Genomic DNA, 13,784 nt, shown 5'->3' with positions numbered 1-13,784 from the left:
TGCGGCGAGATATTTGTGCTCGGCGGCATGTCTACCTGGCACATTCTTACCAGGTGAGGCACTGATCGGTGCATGTCCTTGATCTCCAGTCCCTCTCTACGATTGAAGACTTCACAAGAGTTGCCAGCTATCAATGGTGCAGCTGCTAATTCATTACAGCGTGCCTGCATTCATGAAAACGGACGAGCATGCGTGCCCCTGGATGTCATGTCGCATGCCATATCAGTGCCGCAGTCTAATCCATTCCAGCGAGCTTGCACAAGCTTGCAGTTGAAGCTCGCTTTTCCCAGACTTGCATTAACGAGATTGTGCACCTCGCACGCCCACTGCTGCAGCTCCTCTGCGCTGCTAGTGGCTGGCGCTTTGCTCCTGTACCACTCAACGCAACGCATCCAGCGATTGGTACTGCCATACTCGAGAATGATGCTGATCGCTCTGTAATTCATGTTCTGAGGGCGTCTCACCTGACAATATCTCGAAAGTGATTCGCGCACTCTCCACATGGATAAATCCTCGTCAATGTGTCTACCTGCACCATGTGTCCTGACTGAAACATCACCCCCTCTTGTAGCCGGTTTGGGATCCTGAAGGCAAGTCAAACGCACCAGGGCTGCAACATCCTTCCTTTGCTGCTTAGAGGGCCTGGCAGGATATTGGGCAGCTACTGTGTGGAGTAGCAACCACGTGGCACGTCCCAGATCTTCTTTCGTCACAGGACTCGTGAAATGCTGCCCTGATAATGCTGATCTCTGGTCGACAGTCAGGTTCGTCCTTTGGTATGATGACTCAGCAAATGGTGGCAGTCTCTCTACATGATCGGGGCGATCGCTTCTGGAAATGGTCACAGGCGCTCTCGAAATCGATTGCCTATTATCAGTGATTACAGTCTGCAGGCAAGTCAGACGGTCTTTCAGAAATCCCAGAAGTTGATGGCAGACTTCCTGGGGGTTTGGCAACGTTCTGGCATCGTTTGAAGCCATCGCAGCTAACGTTAATGTCCCTGATAACATCAGTGCTGAGGTCAAACCAACATTTTTTTCCAGGAATTCGCAAGCATTTTCAGAGACTTTTGTCTCAAAGCTCCAAGAGCGTATCCTTTAATGCTCAGCTTCGCCGCGCCTGTGCAGTGGGCATTGCTCGCAAATTCCTCACCGTTGCCTTAAGTCTTTCATCTTTTCTTGTGTGTAATCTCAAAATGTGTGCCATCGGGAAGTAGAGGCAGGACCTCGGTCACAAGAAGGATTCGAAAGACGACGTTTCTTGATCAACAAGATGTTTGCAAAGCTGACCGCCTTGGTGAGCAGCAGTCCTTCATTCCCATACAACCTTGGAAAGGCGTATGGAGTTGCTTGGGGTGCCTCCTGGACTCACTACGAGGGAACCACGAGGGAGGATGGTAGTGCTGTATCAATTTTCAAGGTGTCCTCAACAAATGCAAATGACCGCACCCTACAGGCTGCTCGAAACGGGGTCAAACGGTTGAAGATGGTAGGGCTCATCTATTACATGAACCAGCTTCTCTCAGTACGAGACATCAACTAATGTTACACGTAGCCCCTTTTTGGGAACCCCTATTGCAAGATGAACACTGTCTTTTTGCCCAAAATAAACTTTTCGGAAGGGAAGTTGTTAACGTTTGGACCGCATACTTCATCTTTGTTGTGCAGGTTCGCCACCCAAATGTCCTTGCACTGAGGGATACATTAGAAGTCGAAGAAAAGGGCTGCACGTCAATCTACATCATCACTGAGCCAGTGACTCCTCTGATAGATGTTCTGGAGGAGCTTGATGTGGCAGGGCCTGCCAGGTGCGTGTCTGCCATCTTGCCGCTTGTCAACAAGCTGATGGACCTTCTGGCAGTGCTGACAGCAAGTGTTTGCTGTTGCAGGGAGGAATTTGTGGCGATGGGCTTGTTCCACATTGCAAAAGCTGTGGGCTTTCTCAATAATGACTGCAAATTGGTAAGATTTGCGCTGCAATGCCTGGCTGAGATCAGGGACTGAGGCATCACCTTGTCCAAAACAGCACACCTTGTGACAGTGCACCTGTTGCGCAGATTCATGGGAATGTCTGCATGCGGGCCGTTGTTGTCACACCATCATTGGATTGGCGCCTGCACGGATTTGATATGTTGAGCGAGCACCAGCCAGCGACGAGCATTGACTGGCCGCTCATGCACGCCTCTTGGATGGTTGGAGCACAGTACAAACCGGCTGAGGTGTGGTGCATGGAGGAGCAAACACGTCATTGCAGATACACTGTGTTTCGATTTATACCTCACGTGCAATTCACGGCCTTCCTGCAGTTGGGCAAGGCGGACTGGCAAGCCGTGCAGCAAGCACCCCCGTGGGCGGTGGACGCTTGGGGCTTGGGATGCCTGATGCAGGAGGTCTACAGCGGCCAGATGTTGACTCGGACTGAGGACCTCCGAAACGTGGCCTCCATTTCGAAAGGGCTCCTACCGGTGAGCTTGCAGGGACCTTCGTGTTGGCTATCTGGTATGTGCAGGAGTGGCTCTGAGCACAATTGAGTGTGGGTAGGTAATGCATATATCAAGATACTCCTGTAGTGCCTAATCAGATGAGCTGTGCATCCACATTGGGCTGGTGTGCACAGGACTACCAGCGCCTTCTGGCATCTCAGCCCACGCGCAGGCTGAACACTGCTAAGCTGGCCGAGTCCTCAGCTCTAAGAACAAAATTGGTGGACACCATCTCTTTCATGGAGTCGCTTGCTGTGAAGGACTCCAACGAGAAAGACTCATTCTTCAAGCGTCTGCCAACGGTCTTACCGACGTTGCCACTGCCGGTGGTGCAGAGGAAGGTGTGCAAGTCTATTGTAGTGATGATTTCATGGGAACGCTGTGCAGCTGATGACACTTCCTTATTGCCAACCAAGGATGGAGTTGCGTGCTGACCAATAATGCTGTGCAATGCAGGTGCTGCCAATGCTAGCAGGCGCTCTTGAGTTTGGGGGTGCACCAGCTGTAGCGCTCGGTGCTCTGCTGCAGATTGGCAAGACACTGTCTGAGGATCAGTTTGCTGCGCAAGTTGTGCCTGCACTGTCCAAGCTGTTTGCTTCAAATGACAGAACCATCCGGCGCAGCCTGTTGGAATCCATTGATTCCTATGGCAGTCATTTCACACAGGTAAACCTGGTCAAGAAAGAGTAAGATATCATGAAGGGAAGCAGACATTGAGTCACTGTCAGAGCATGTTGTACTGATACATGGCATCTTAGGTGCTGCTTGGTGTGCAGGCTGTAGTGGAAGCACGGGTGTACCCTCATGTGGCCACAGGATTTACCGACAGCAATGCGTACTTGAGGGAGCTCACTCTGAAGAGCATGTTGGTTCTGGCGCCCAAGCTGTCCCAGAAGACCATTGCCCAGTCCCTGCTCAAATTCCTTGCAAAGCTCCAGGTCTGGCGCTGATTCCATTTTCCTTTGTCATGACAGGGTGCAGCTCCTGTGCCAGCCTGCATTTTTTTCTGCAGTTAAAGAGGTTGAACAAATTTGAGCAGGCACTACGTCGCCTTACATCAGAGCTACTGCCGTGCAGGTTGATGAGGAGCCAGGCATCCGTGCAAATACAACCATCTTGCTGGGCAACCTTGCATCACACTTGAGCGAAGCTGCCTGCAAGCGGGTCCTTCTCAATGCCTTCACAAGGGCCCTAAAAGACACCTTTCCGCCAGCACGGATCGCCGGTGTCAGGGTAAGCCCAGAGCCCCTAATGGTACATTGTAGTTGCGCAAGCTTCCAGTCAGTCCAATGCACAAGGAGTATTTGCAAGCTCAATGGCCGTGTCTGACAGCTGTTCTGGTTGATACACCCAGGCAATGCTGGCAACTGCATCGCGGCACTCGCCTGAGGAGATTGCCTTGCGAGCTATTCCAGCTCTTGGCCCTCTGTCTGTGGACCCTATCGCTGAGGTGCGACGCCGTTTATTTTCTATTGAAATCGCTCTGAGTTGTGTGATATTGAGCCAGGACCCACTGGTATCCTGGGGTGGCGGACAGGTGCGGAGCATGAGTCTTGCAGGGCTGCAGACGTTCACCAAGATTCTGCTGGAGAACTCGCGGATGCTGGATGAGGCGAGCACAACAGCATCTGATGGAGATGCTTCCGGCAGCCAGTCGAATGCCCAGGTGCTGCCTGTGCTTCATGAGGGGGAAAGGCCCTTGAACCAGGCATATTGCTGATGTTCATTCAGTTCTTGAGATTGGCGATGAGGTAGGTAGGTCCCAGGAAAGGCCAGACATGCGTGCATGTGTCAGGCGCAGGGCAGCAGTGCAGCGTGGGGAGGCTCTGGTCTGGGGTGGGCCATGTCATCTATTGGACTGGCACGAAGTGCAGGACCGGCGGCCACAGGCCCTATTGGCAGCCCTGCCAATGGCATTTCTGCAGGCCCTGGACCTTCTGCTTCACCCGCCAATAATGCTGTTCTTCCAGACTCGCACACAAACTCTCAATCCTCTGAGCGAGCAATCGGCAGGCCAGGTTGGTTGGCTTTTCTGCGCATTGGTACTCTGCTATGATGCTAAGCTATTTAGTTGAAAATATGCTCTGCAAGGTATGGTCACATTTACATCTTGCAGAAGAGGCCATCCAAGCTCCACAGCACAGGATCTATGGGAGCCACATAGATTGAGAGGACCTCTCTTCGGTTCCAGGTGGCACAAGCAGCTTTGAAGAAGCTGAGGGTTGGGATGAAGATGAAGAGTTTGGAGCCCTTGAAGACCCGCAAGAAAAGGAGGCACAAGAAAGACTGCGGCGACTCAACATGCGAAGCAGCTCTACGTCGAGATTGGGCCCGGCCAACCCAAGCAGAGGTGCACTGGAGCGGCAGCCATCGTTGGAAGATAGCCAATCTTCGCTGGCAAGCAGCCCAAGCTCCCACACTTCCAGGGCCACGACAGGTACATTTCCCCAGTCCCCTAATTCATATACCAGCTTCTTTACAATTGATCCGCCACAGACACTTGGATGCACAGACACAGAGGGAGAATGCATTGTGTGTGCGCACAGCAGCGGCAACAGACTCCGCTTCCGCGGTGGCGGACCAGGCGCGAAAAGCACATGTGGGCCTGCCAACTCGTGGAAGGGGCCCAAGAGGGCGAGGGCCTCGTCCGTCCTCTAGAGTCGGCGCGAGTTCGATGAAATTGGGGGCGTCAAAACTAGGGAAAACAGGGGATGAGTTCTTTGAGTTTTGAGAGACTGTGGTTAAAGTGAAACAGCACCAGTGTTTCTGTTATAGAGCATCTTGTGTCAACGTGTATTTGCCACGTGAGGAAGCTCAGGAACCGCTAGTGTAGCATTGGAGCTGGTGCACACATCATAGCAAACAGCAGCAGGCGCAAAATTACTGTATCCCTAAGCACCAGTAGGTGTGTAGTGCAGCTATTTGAAAGCACCCCCACTGAAATAAACCAGGCAGCCAGAGCAGTTACATTCAGTGCAGTAAAGATGGGATTTTGAGCTTCCGTCTTCTAACATATTCGTGTCAAACAGTGTTATCCTTGCTAGCTCATTAAGAGCAGAATTCTCTAGCACGCATATGTAATGTGGATGTTAGCCACATGTGCAACTGAGGACTCCTGAGTCTCCAAGGCCTTGGCAATGGCAGAGTGCTATAATAGCACTGCTACTGGCATTACGCGCCACTGGACACAAGCTATAGTGCTAGCCTAATCATTCGAGCTAATATACTCATTACTGTAGTACTGACATGTTCACAGTGATGACAATCATGATAATGCTATTTCCAAACAAAATCCCGCGATACACCCCTCCTGATTATGAGGCATACATGATCATCTATCGAGCTACGGAATGAATCCTATCAGGCGTGTGGAATCTGCAGACCTCAAGATCCAATTGAGGAGCTCCAAACAAGTCCTCACTATCTTAAAAGCACTGGCAAGAGCCTTCAATTCAGACAGACACAGTTCATTGCGGCAAGAAGCGGCATCATGCTCAGTGGTGTGGGGGAGCTTCCACATCTGCATCAGCAACCACATCGCCATTTGCATCATCTTTGACCGCAGTGGTGAGTGAAAAACACTACTGACTATTGACAATTAATTTTCAGAGAAACAAGCATTGTAGCTAAGAATGAAGTGCTGCTCGCAAGGAATATCCAGGAATCTTCCTTCCAGAAATTGCAAAAGCATAACACAGCCTTTTCAAAAATAGCCAGGTTTCTTACCTGCAGTGGAATGTGGCAACTCGTTCACACTGTCTCCGACTGTGGTGTTTCCGTCTTTCGAGAGCTGAAGCTTCAAGTCTTCCTTCATTGAGTTGCCGTGGAGCGGATTCCCCATGCTGTCTGACTTGTTGTGGGCAAGGAAATCAGTCTCGTCGTCAGTGAAGTAGATTGCCTGCAACAGGGGTACTTTAGAATATAGAAACAATATCAAGCTGGCATGCTGGACAGGAGTTATTGCTCGAAGATAAAAAGCATGCACACACCTGCTCAGCTTCATACAGCGATTCATCTACATAGATCCCGTCTAGGCCCTGGTTGTCAAAAGGATCTTCAAGGGCAATGGCAGCCTGCAGAACGCCCACTGTCCCCAAGTTCATCTGCAGGCAGCCAAGCATGTGCAACTCGCTTAGGGAGACTAGGTTCAAGCGAAACGCAAAAGGCAAGGCAGGCCTCTTGAGAGCTAGCTGGAGCTCCGCAAAATGGGAAGGCAAATGCAGACTTTGATCAACATGACAACAAACTTACCACGATGGCAAAGATGACAGCAAAGGCTGTGCCAACTCCAGCATTCAAACTTGCATAGTACGGCCCAAAGAAGATGGGGATGAGGAGCGACACATAGCACCTTGAGAGTGCTCGAATGCCCTGAGGTGTCCTGCCGATAGTGACACAGCTTAACGAGGGGTGCATGACTTCCACCACGAGCATAAAGCGCACGAAACATGCCTCGTGACTGGCGGACAATAAAATGGCGATGGGGTCACCTGTACTCCTTCGTGTTCGCCATCCGCTCAAACGATACTTGGAGCTGAAAGTTCCACTCTGCCAGCTTTGTCAGATGAGCATCCCCCAAGCCAGCAGTTCGCAGCACCTCAGACGATCGCGCCAAGCGATGAAAGCAAGTTGTGATCCGGCGCATTTGCTTTGCTCTCTCTTGTGCAATCCTCATCTGCATGAGCATCATCAAGCTGAGGGACGGTGCTGCCATTCACACTGTGGATTCCACAGGGCAAGGGCATCGGCATCTGCATGACACCCCAGGTGCACACAAATGGCTTACCATCTTGAGCTTGAGACCTGCATATGGGAATTCAGTGCTGTAGAACCGGGGCGGCAGAAAGTACGCCCTCATCCCATCTGCAAGGGAGCACACCAAATGCATCAAGCAACATGCTGAGCACCTGTATGAGCGCAAGCCTACAATTGCAGGGAAGGCAGTGACGCACAGAACGTGAACCATTCTGCTAGTAGGGCTGACTCACCTGTGAGAGTATGCAGAAGAGCCTGGGTTTGTTGGAGATGCGTTGCCGGCAGGACACCCGTCGGCAGCCAGTCACGGTGAGCCAGCGCAATGTGCTGCAGGAGTGTCTTGACTGCAACCCACAAGAGCGTCATGGAAACCACCAGCGGTGCAGCTATTGCCATTGGTCCCCTGCTACAGGTCACCTTCACTCGAAATTCTGACCAGACTGTAGCCCACTTTACCCCTTCTAGTTGAATAGCCGTGCGGAAATTTACCCCTTCTAGTTAAATAGCCGTGCAAGTAGCCTCTTAAGTTCCTGGCCGCCCTCCCTTACCTTGTGCAAGCTCTGATAGAGCACGTTCTCTCCTCTCGAACGCCCACCACAGAGTGCTGACAAGCGGGAGCAGCACCACAAATGCCGCCACTGTCCAGTCCAGCGCTTGCACTCTGCCTCCATTGATGTAGTTGAAGAAGAGGACTGAAACGATTGTGATGAGGGTCACCCACAAGCTCAACCAACCCTGGCAGATTAGGAAGGTCCATAAAGACCCAGAAATATCCCTCAGACTCCGAAAGATGGTTAACCCGACGTATTGGCAATCACTAAATCGGTACACGTCGAATAGCTGAACACCACGAGAATGCACCGAGAAGGGTGCACTCCTTGATACTTGTGGAGCAGGGGCATGTGGCTGCAGGGGTGCTGCCGAAAGCTGCTGATCCATCGCAGCTTGCCTGCAATTCCGGCTGTTGACCCAGCTCCTCTTATCGGCTTCTGGATTAGAACTTCATGCTCCATCTGGGGCAGTGGTTGCTGACCTCAGCATGATGCATGTGCATGTGCACACACGTGGGACATTTGGTCGTGTAGTGCTAGCATTGGGCATCGCGACGATAAATTTCGTCCGGGAACCTACTTTTAGTAGGTCTTGGTTGTTTATCTGATGATATAGTTCTCGGGTTTGTTCAAAGCTTTATCAGCATTCACGAAATCTGTCACGTCAACCCATGTTGGGCAAGAGAACCCTGCCCCTAGATCTCTTTCTGCGACCCTCTCAGCTTGTTACAGTGCGTCATGTTCAGCGCATGAAGGTGTGGCGCAGAAGCCAGAAAAACGCCGCAGCTGCAAGCCCTGATGAGGAAGTTGGAGCGCAGATGTCCTACAAAACCACGCAACGTCTGTTTTCCAACTTGGATTCTTCTTTGACGCACCAAAAGGGATCTGTGATTGGTGCTTCCATCCTCGTAGCAGGTGATCAGCAACTTAGTCCTTGGCTGAATGATCCTTTACACTGCTTTTTCCAGAACCAGTTACTTTGAAGAAGCCTGGTCGACAATGCAACAACGCAGAGGAGGTCTAGAACATCTTAATAGAATTAAAGGTTATCAGGATACATGTGTGCAGGAACAACAATAGGTGCGGGGATCCTTGCAGTCCCCTTCACTACGCAGGACGCAGGGTTTGTACCATCCAGCGCTGCAATTCTGGGGACATATGTCTTTTCTATCGTAACAGGACTGCTATTGGCTGAAGCCAATATCAATCTCATGTGCGAGTTGGGACAGGTGATCTTGCTCGCTATCTATGGATTACTGCAGGGTGCGACATGTTCAGATGCAAGTTGTCGGTCCAGCAGGGGTTCAGGTGAAGGCTTCTTGGCTCTCAGGGCGGCGTGTCTATTACATCAATAGCACAGGCTACACTAGGGCGTACTGGCGCTCGAGTTACCTCGGCTGCCTACCTGCTCCTGCACTACTCCCTTCTGGTTGCTTGTGAGTCTTCTTGAGCCCAGATTTATATTCTTGACTGCAGTACCGCTCCTCAACGACATATGGATTAATGTCCTCCTCTGAGCACCAGAATATTGGGGGAAAGTGCTGAGCGTCCATCTGATTGTACAGACACAGCAAAGTCAGGTGACTTGTGCAAGGATCTGCTTGGAGGGAGTGCAGGCACACCAGCTTTGCTCTGGTCTATTCCGTTCTGTGGGACGTTAGCAGCTGGGTGCTACTTCCTGAAAGCGCGAGATCTGGACCGCGGCAATGGAATTCTCTTGGCGGCTGTGCTCCTCTCTTTCATGGTATTGCATGATGATTATGCACACGTACTCTGGTTGACTTTTGCAAATGCCGCCGCCTCGACTTGCCAGTTGGGTAATGTGACTGCTGTATGAACTACAAAGAGAAGCTTCCAATTGATTTTCAGGGTCTTCTGGGGCTAACGTCTGGTCAGATCAATTCAGCAAATCTTACACACAGCAACTGGAAGGCAGTGCCAGCGACCCTGCCCGTGCTGTCATTGGCATTTGTCTACCAAAATGTCGTTCCCATTATTTGCAGTCGTCTGGAGGTTTGTGTCTGACCTTACAAGACACAGAAGCTTTAGACACAAATAATACCCTGCCCTCATGCTTGCGTTTTCACAATTGTCCATGCCAGTCTTCTCTTAGTACATGTGAATGTCCTTAAGCATGCACCTGCCGATTTTCACGTGCATGCTTAAGGCTGTATGTTTTCGCAGGGTGACATTGACAAGGTCAGGAAATCTATTGTTTATGGACTGAGGTGGGCCTTCTGCATGCATGGCTGTTCAAGATAACCACACAATACTTGACTTTCAAGTAAGAAGCTCAATGCTCAGTTGTTTCAATCTGGGTTGCAGCATTCCGCTGGTCATGTTTGTGGTTTGGAATGGTGCAATCCTGGGCAGTCTAGACACGCTGGCACGAAATGGGAAATCGGATCCATTGGAGCTCTTATCCCAACAGTCGCCTTCGGTTGGGATCCTGATCCAGGTGCATCATGCCCTCTTTCATGATGTCTACAATTTGAATTGAACCAGGGCTGCAAGCCACATAAACAGTCCATGTTCACTTTATAATCGATATTTTGTGACCAGTCTTACCTCGCCCGGCAAGATTTGTGATGTTTTCAACCTTTGACAGGTCTTCTCGTTGCTGGCAATTGCCACTTCATACATCGGCTTTGTTTTGGGGCTAGCTGATTTCCTGTCAGATCTGCTGAAGGTGTGGTCTTTAAACCTTCTCTGCAAAATCTTCAACAAAGTAAGTTCTCTGAATTCCCTCATCAGGATTGTTTGCGTTTCTGAGGTGCTTTGGGCCTGTTGCAGTTGCCTTCAGGACAGCAGAATCGGGTACCCTTCATGCTGACTGTTCTGCCGCCCTTCGCACTTGCAGCAGTATTTCCAGATCTATTCTTCAAGGTGAGTTTGATGTCATGAATGAGCCTGCCGAGGCTCCTCTTGCATGCGTTTGCAACTGCTTGCTTTGTGTGTGTTTGTGAATTTGTGTTTTTGGTAGGGGAATTGATAAATGCAGAGCGCCCCAAGGAGCCCGTTTCTGACTAAACCAAGTACTGGACAGGCACTAGATTTGGCAGGAACATATGGAGTGCTCTCGCTCTTTGGTGTGCTGCCTGCTGCTGCAGTATGGAGCCAGCGCAGTTCTAACACCCAATTTTCAGGTTATAAGGTGATTGCTCGGTAGTCTCTTCTTCAAAAACTTCATTCCAGCAAGACGACAAGCATCGGCATTTTATAGCAACTTGCATCAGGCTGGGCTCCCCATACCCATTGTGTATGCTGCATGGAGACTTGAGCTGCTATGTGCTGGTCCAAAATTGTGTATTGATGGAGTCTGCGGTTGTTACTCAGGCAGTATGTGGAGGAAATTTCACGCTGTTGGCAACAGGAGCACTAGCTGGGGGTATCATACTGAATCAGTTGACAAATGCTCTTCATGCCATGCTTCCCTAGTATGTCTGGTCCAAGAGATACTTCTTGCTAGAGAGGCTTCACATGGTCCATGACATTAATCTGACAGTCGGCAATGCAGTGCTATGATGGACATGAAAGACTGTGGCCAAGTCAATTCATGAAGTTGAGTCCATCAATAAATTGAGGAGTAAACAAGATGTATATGGCATCCACGGGCCAGTGGCCAGCCAGTCTGTTTTGGAGCTGTCAATTCTTGACTTTGGCCTGCAATCCCAAATTGCAATTGTCATCCCGTCATTGACGTTTGGAGGAATGCTTGTGCTTCCTGGTACCTACTCTGTAGCTGCATTATAATTTCTTCTGTGCTGGCATTCAGCAGTTGCCTTGATTGGTCTGCAACTGCGCCTTCAGACTCCTGTGTGCTCCCCTCTGCGGACTTGAGAAGAATTGGCGACTCTTTTGCATTGACTTCCTTGGCATGGCGAAGAGGAGTATTGTTCAATTTGCTTGTGGACATGCAGGCTGACACATCTGCCTCCAGGATTTTTACTCGACCTTCCAACTGATACACCTGTGTACACATTATATGCTTGATGCATGTTGCACAATGGCCACTAGGACGAGCACAGTCAGGTGCAAAGTCTCAATCAATACCTGGGCAGACAAAGACTCGTAGAGATGTGTCCAATCCTTGGAAACATGAACATATTCAAGATCCTCCCTGACTTCCAACGACTGAGAACGTGGCCCCGGACGGCGGTCCTGTGCCATTTCCTGCAAGGCATGCACCTTCTGAAGATTTATTCAGGAATCATGCAACTAGCTCAACAGATGACATGCGAAACCTAGTGTTCTGTGTGGGCATTATACCTGCTGTGCATGTACAGGCCTCACATCAGAAATGACATGATGTGCATCTTGAGGCACCTTTCGAGGCGTTGGAGGGGTGCGTTTGGCAGGAGACCCTGCAATGCCCACACACCTTTTGCTGCTATTGAAGAAATGCTCAAATTCTCTCTTTATCAGCAAGAGGTCATACGTGTGCATATCTACCAGATGTGCTGTCAGAGCTTTTACCATGCTTAGGATTTTGCTGGGCCGTTTGTTGTGCCTCATGCTGGATGATTGCGCCTGACAGATTTTCTGAGGTTTCGGTGCAGCTAGTATCACAGACTGCTGCATCCAAAGCTTGGCTCCTTATAGCCTCATTCTCTATGCTGCAGCGCCTTTCTGACTTTGTCAGGGGCGGGCCATCGAACCCTCTGAGATCATCCTGTCAATGCAAAAAACAGTGAAGACATGCAGTCGCACTGCAGAGAGTCAGATAGAAGAAATGCTTTGGCTGATCAGTGCACTGACCCCGCACCTTACGAGAGATCCTTGGCCGCCTAGTTTTCGTCATGGATTTCTCAGCAGATACAAATGTTCCCTGCAGCATGACAAGTGCAGGTCTAGGTTTGCCTCGTCACGGATGGCAGTGGCATCACGACATTGATCTCTTGGCCATTGTGTTTGCAGAGCTGTAAGGGTGAAACGCACCTTTCGCCTGCCTTCAGCATGACAGGCTTTGCAGCGCTCAATAACACTGAGCAGGAGGCAGATCTTCCGCTCCGCATAACCCTGTGCATTTGAAGATGAGCATGCGTGTGCTACTGAGGATCAATAATGGCATCAGGAACTTGGCTTCGCACCTCTTGCAGAAATTGTGCTACAGTAAGGCCAGGTCTTAGGTGAAAGAAGTCGCGGAAGAGCCTGAAAGCGGTCTGCACAAACCTGGCATCTGTTTTTCCTGTCAGCTGCGACACATGTCCACAGTGTAAGATCAGAACTCTATCTTTAGCCCCTTACCTCTATGCATGACTAAGCAGAACGTTTGACTTGTTGATAGTACAACTTCAAGAGCCTACCTCAAACCCATTTTTGATTATTTCTGATGCAACTATACGGCTAGCTTTCGTCAAGACGAAGTTGAGGATTGGCAGAATGCTCGTTGGAAGCCCAAGGCGTATTCTGATGGGCAATATCACAAGATGTTGGACTCTTTTGGAAGCAGTGGAACCACAGAATTTGTTTCAAGCATCTTATTAAATTCATGTGCTTACCCCGCATCGTTGAAGTGCCCAGGGAAGCGCAGGCTCCTGAGAACAAGATTGAGTTTGTTGAGGTTCCCCACAAGATCTCCAGTGCTCTGCATTATCACGATCGTTGACAGTCACTGGCCATATCACCTTATGCGTGTGGCCACAAGCCAAGAGATGTCTAAAATTGTGAAGTTGCAGCCAATGCTTCCGTTCCTTTGATTTGATCGAGCTGCACGAGGCTTTGACCGGACTCTAGGGTTTGTGAGGGTTTCGAGGAGGCAGGTTCTGGGCCACCTGCCCTGAAATGGGAAGTTGGCTGAAGAAATTATTATTATTATTCTTATTCTTATTACATGGTCGGCGAACCCAAAGCCAGAGGCCATAGGGCATACACGCAGGGCGTCTGCAGCCACATCTGCGGGGCCCATGGGTGGCCACAGTAGGCTGCAGCCTATCAAGCAATATTGCATAATGCATTAATGCATGTGCCACACACCACAGTGACTGGCAGTGAAT

At 50.2% G+C, this 13,784-nt stretch overlaps 4 protein-coding genes across 4 annotated transcripts; 2 read left to right on the top strand and 2 right to left on the bottom strand.

Moving 5' to 3' along the window:
* Window positions 1-197: 197 nt before the first annotated feature.
* COCSUDRAFT_9381 (hypothetical protein) lies at window positions 198-713 on the bottom strand (the record flags this gene model as incomplete). The annotated part of the gene is made up of 3 exons (XM_005649765.1): window positions 198-369; window positions 465-525; window positions 602-713. Coding segments are annotated over 3 exons (345 nt in total), but the record flags the coding sequence as incomplete, so codon positions are not given.
* Window positions 714-1,272: 559 nt separating this feature from the next.
* COCSUDRAFT_1195 (ARM repeat-containing protein) lies at window positions 1,273-3,938 on the top strand (the record flags this gene model as incomplete). The annotated part of the gene is made up of 10 exons (XM_005649764.1): window positions 1,273-1,488; window positions 1,668-1,811; window positions 1,893-1,961; window positions 2,057-2,218; window positions 2,306-2,464; window positions 2,617-2,823; window positions 2,939-3,148; window positions 3,259-3,420; window positions 3,560-3,715; window positions 3,837-3,938. Coding segments are annotated over 10 exons (1,587 nt in total), but the record flags the coding sequence as incomplete, so codon positions are not given.
* Window positions 3,939-5,976: 2,038 nt separating this feature from the next.
* On the bottom strand, window positions 5,977-8,176 carry COCSUDRAFT_46658 (hypothetical protein; the record flags this gene model as incomplete). The annotated part of the gene is made up of 9 exons (XM_005649763.1): window positions 5,977-6,002; window positions 6,209-6,380; window positions 6,472-6,585; window positions 6,734-6,863; window positions 6,973-7,157; window positions 7,269-7,345; window positions 7,471-7,581; window positions 7,786-7,972; window positions 8,123-8,176. The coding sequence occupies 9 exons, from the start codon at window positions 8,174-8,176 to the stop codon at window positions 5,977-5,979; spliced, it is 1,056 nt and encodes a 351-aa protein (XP_005649820.1).
* Window positions 8,177-8,929: 753 nt separating this feature from the next.
* Window positions 8,930-11,394, top strand: COCSUDRAFT_52816 (aromatic amino acid permease). Its single transcript, XM_005649762.1, has 10 exons — window positions 8,930-9,017; window positions 9,119-9,224; window positions 9,354-9,532; window positions 9,658-9,801; window positions 9,973-10,016; window positions 10,114-10,246; window positions 10,397-10,477; window positions 10,582-10,674; window positions 10,835-10,942; window positions 11,125-11,394. Exons 1-10 carry the CDS (start codon window positions 9,000-9,002, stop codon window positions 11,224-11,226), a joined length of 1,008 nt encoding a protein of 335 aa, XP_005649819.1. The 5' UTR covers window positions 8,930-8,999; the 3' UTR covers window positions 11,227-11,394.
* Window positions 11,395-13,784: the final 2,390 nt, after the last annotated feature.

This window comes from Coccomyxa subellipsoidea, assembly GCF_000258705.1.
Source record: "Coccomyxa subellipsoidea C-169, whole genome shotgun sequence".
NCBI classification, from domain to species: Eukaryota; Viridiplantae; Chlorophyta; class Trebouxiophyceae; family Coccomyxaceae; genus Coccomyxa; species Coccomyxa subellipsoidea.
The sequence above is the reverse complement of the archived record's forward strand: the minus strand, read 5'-3'. Positions and strand labels throughout refer to the sequence as shown.

Bases quoted from the DNA above. Each gene is read 5' to 3' on its own strand.
- COCSUDRAFT_52816 (XM_005649762.1), top strand. The intron at 9,225-9,353 runs GTGAGTCTTCTT...CTGATTGTACAG, and splicing joins CTACTCCCTTCTGGTTGCTT to ACACAGCAAAGTCAGGTGAC. The intron at 10,943-11,124 runs GTGATTGCTCGG...GTTGTTACTCAG, and splicing joins CCCAATTTTCAGGTTATAAG to GCAGTATGTGGAGGAAATTT.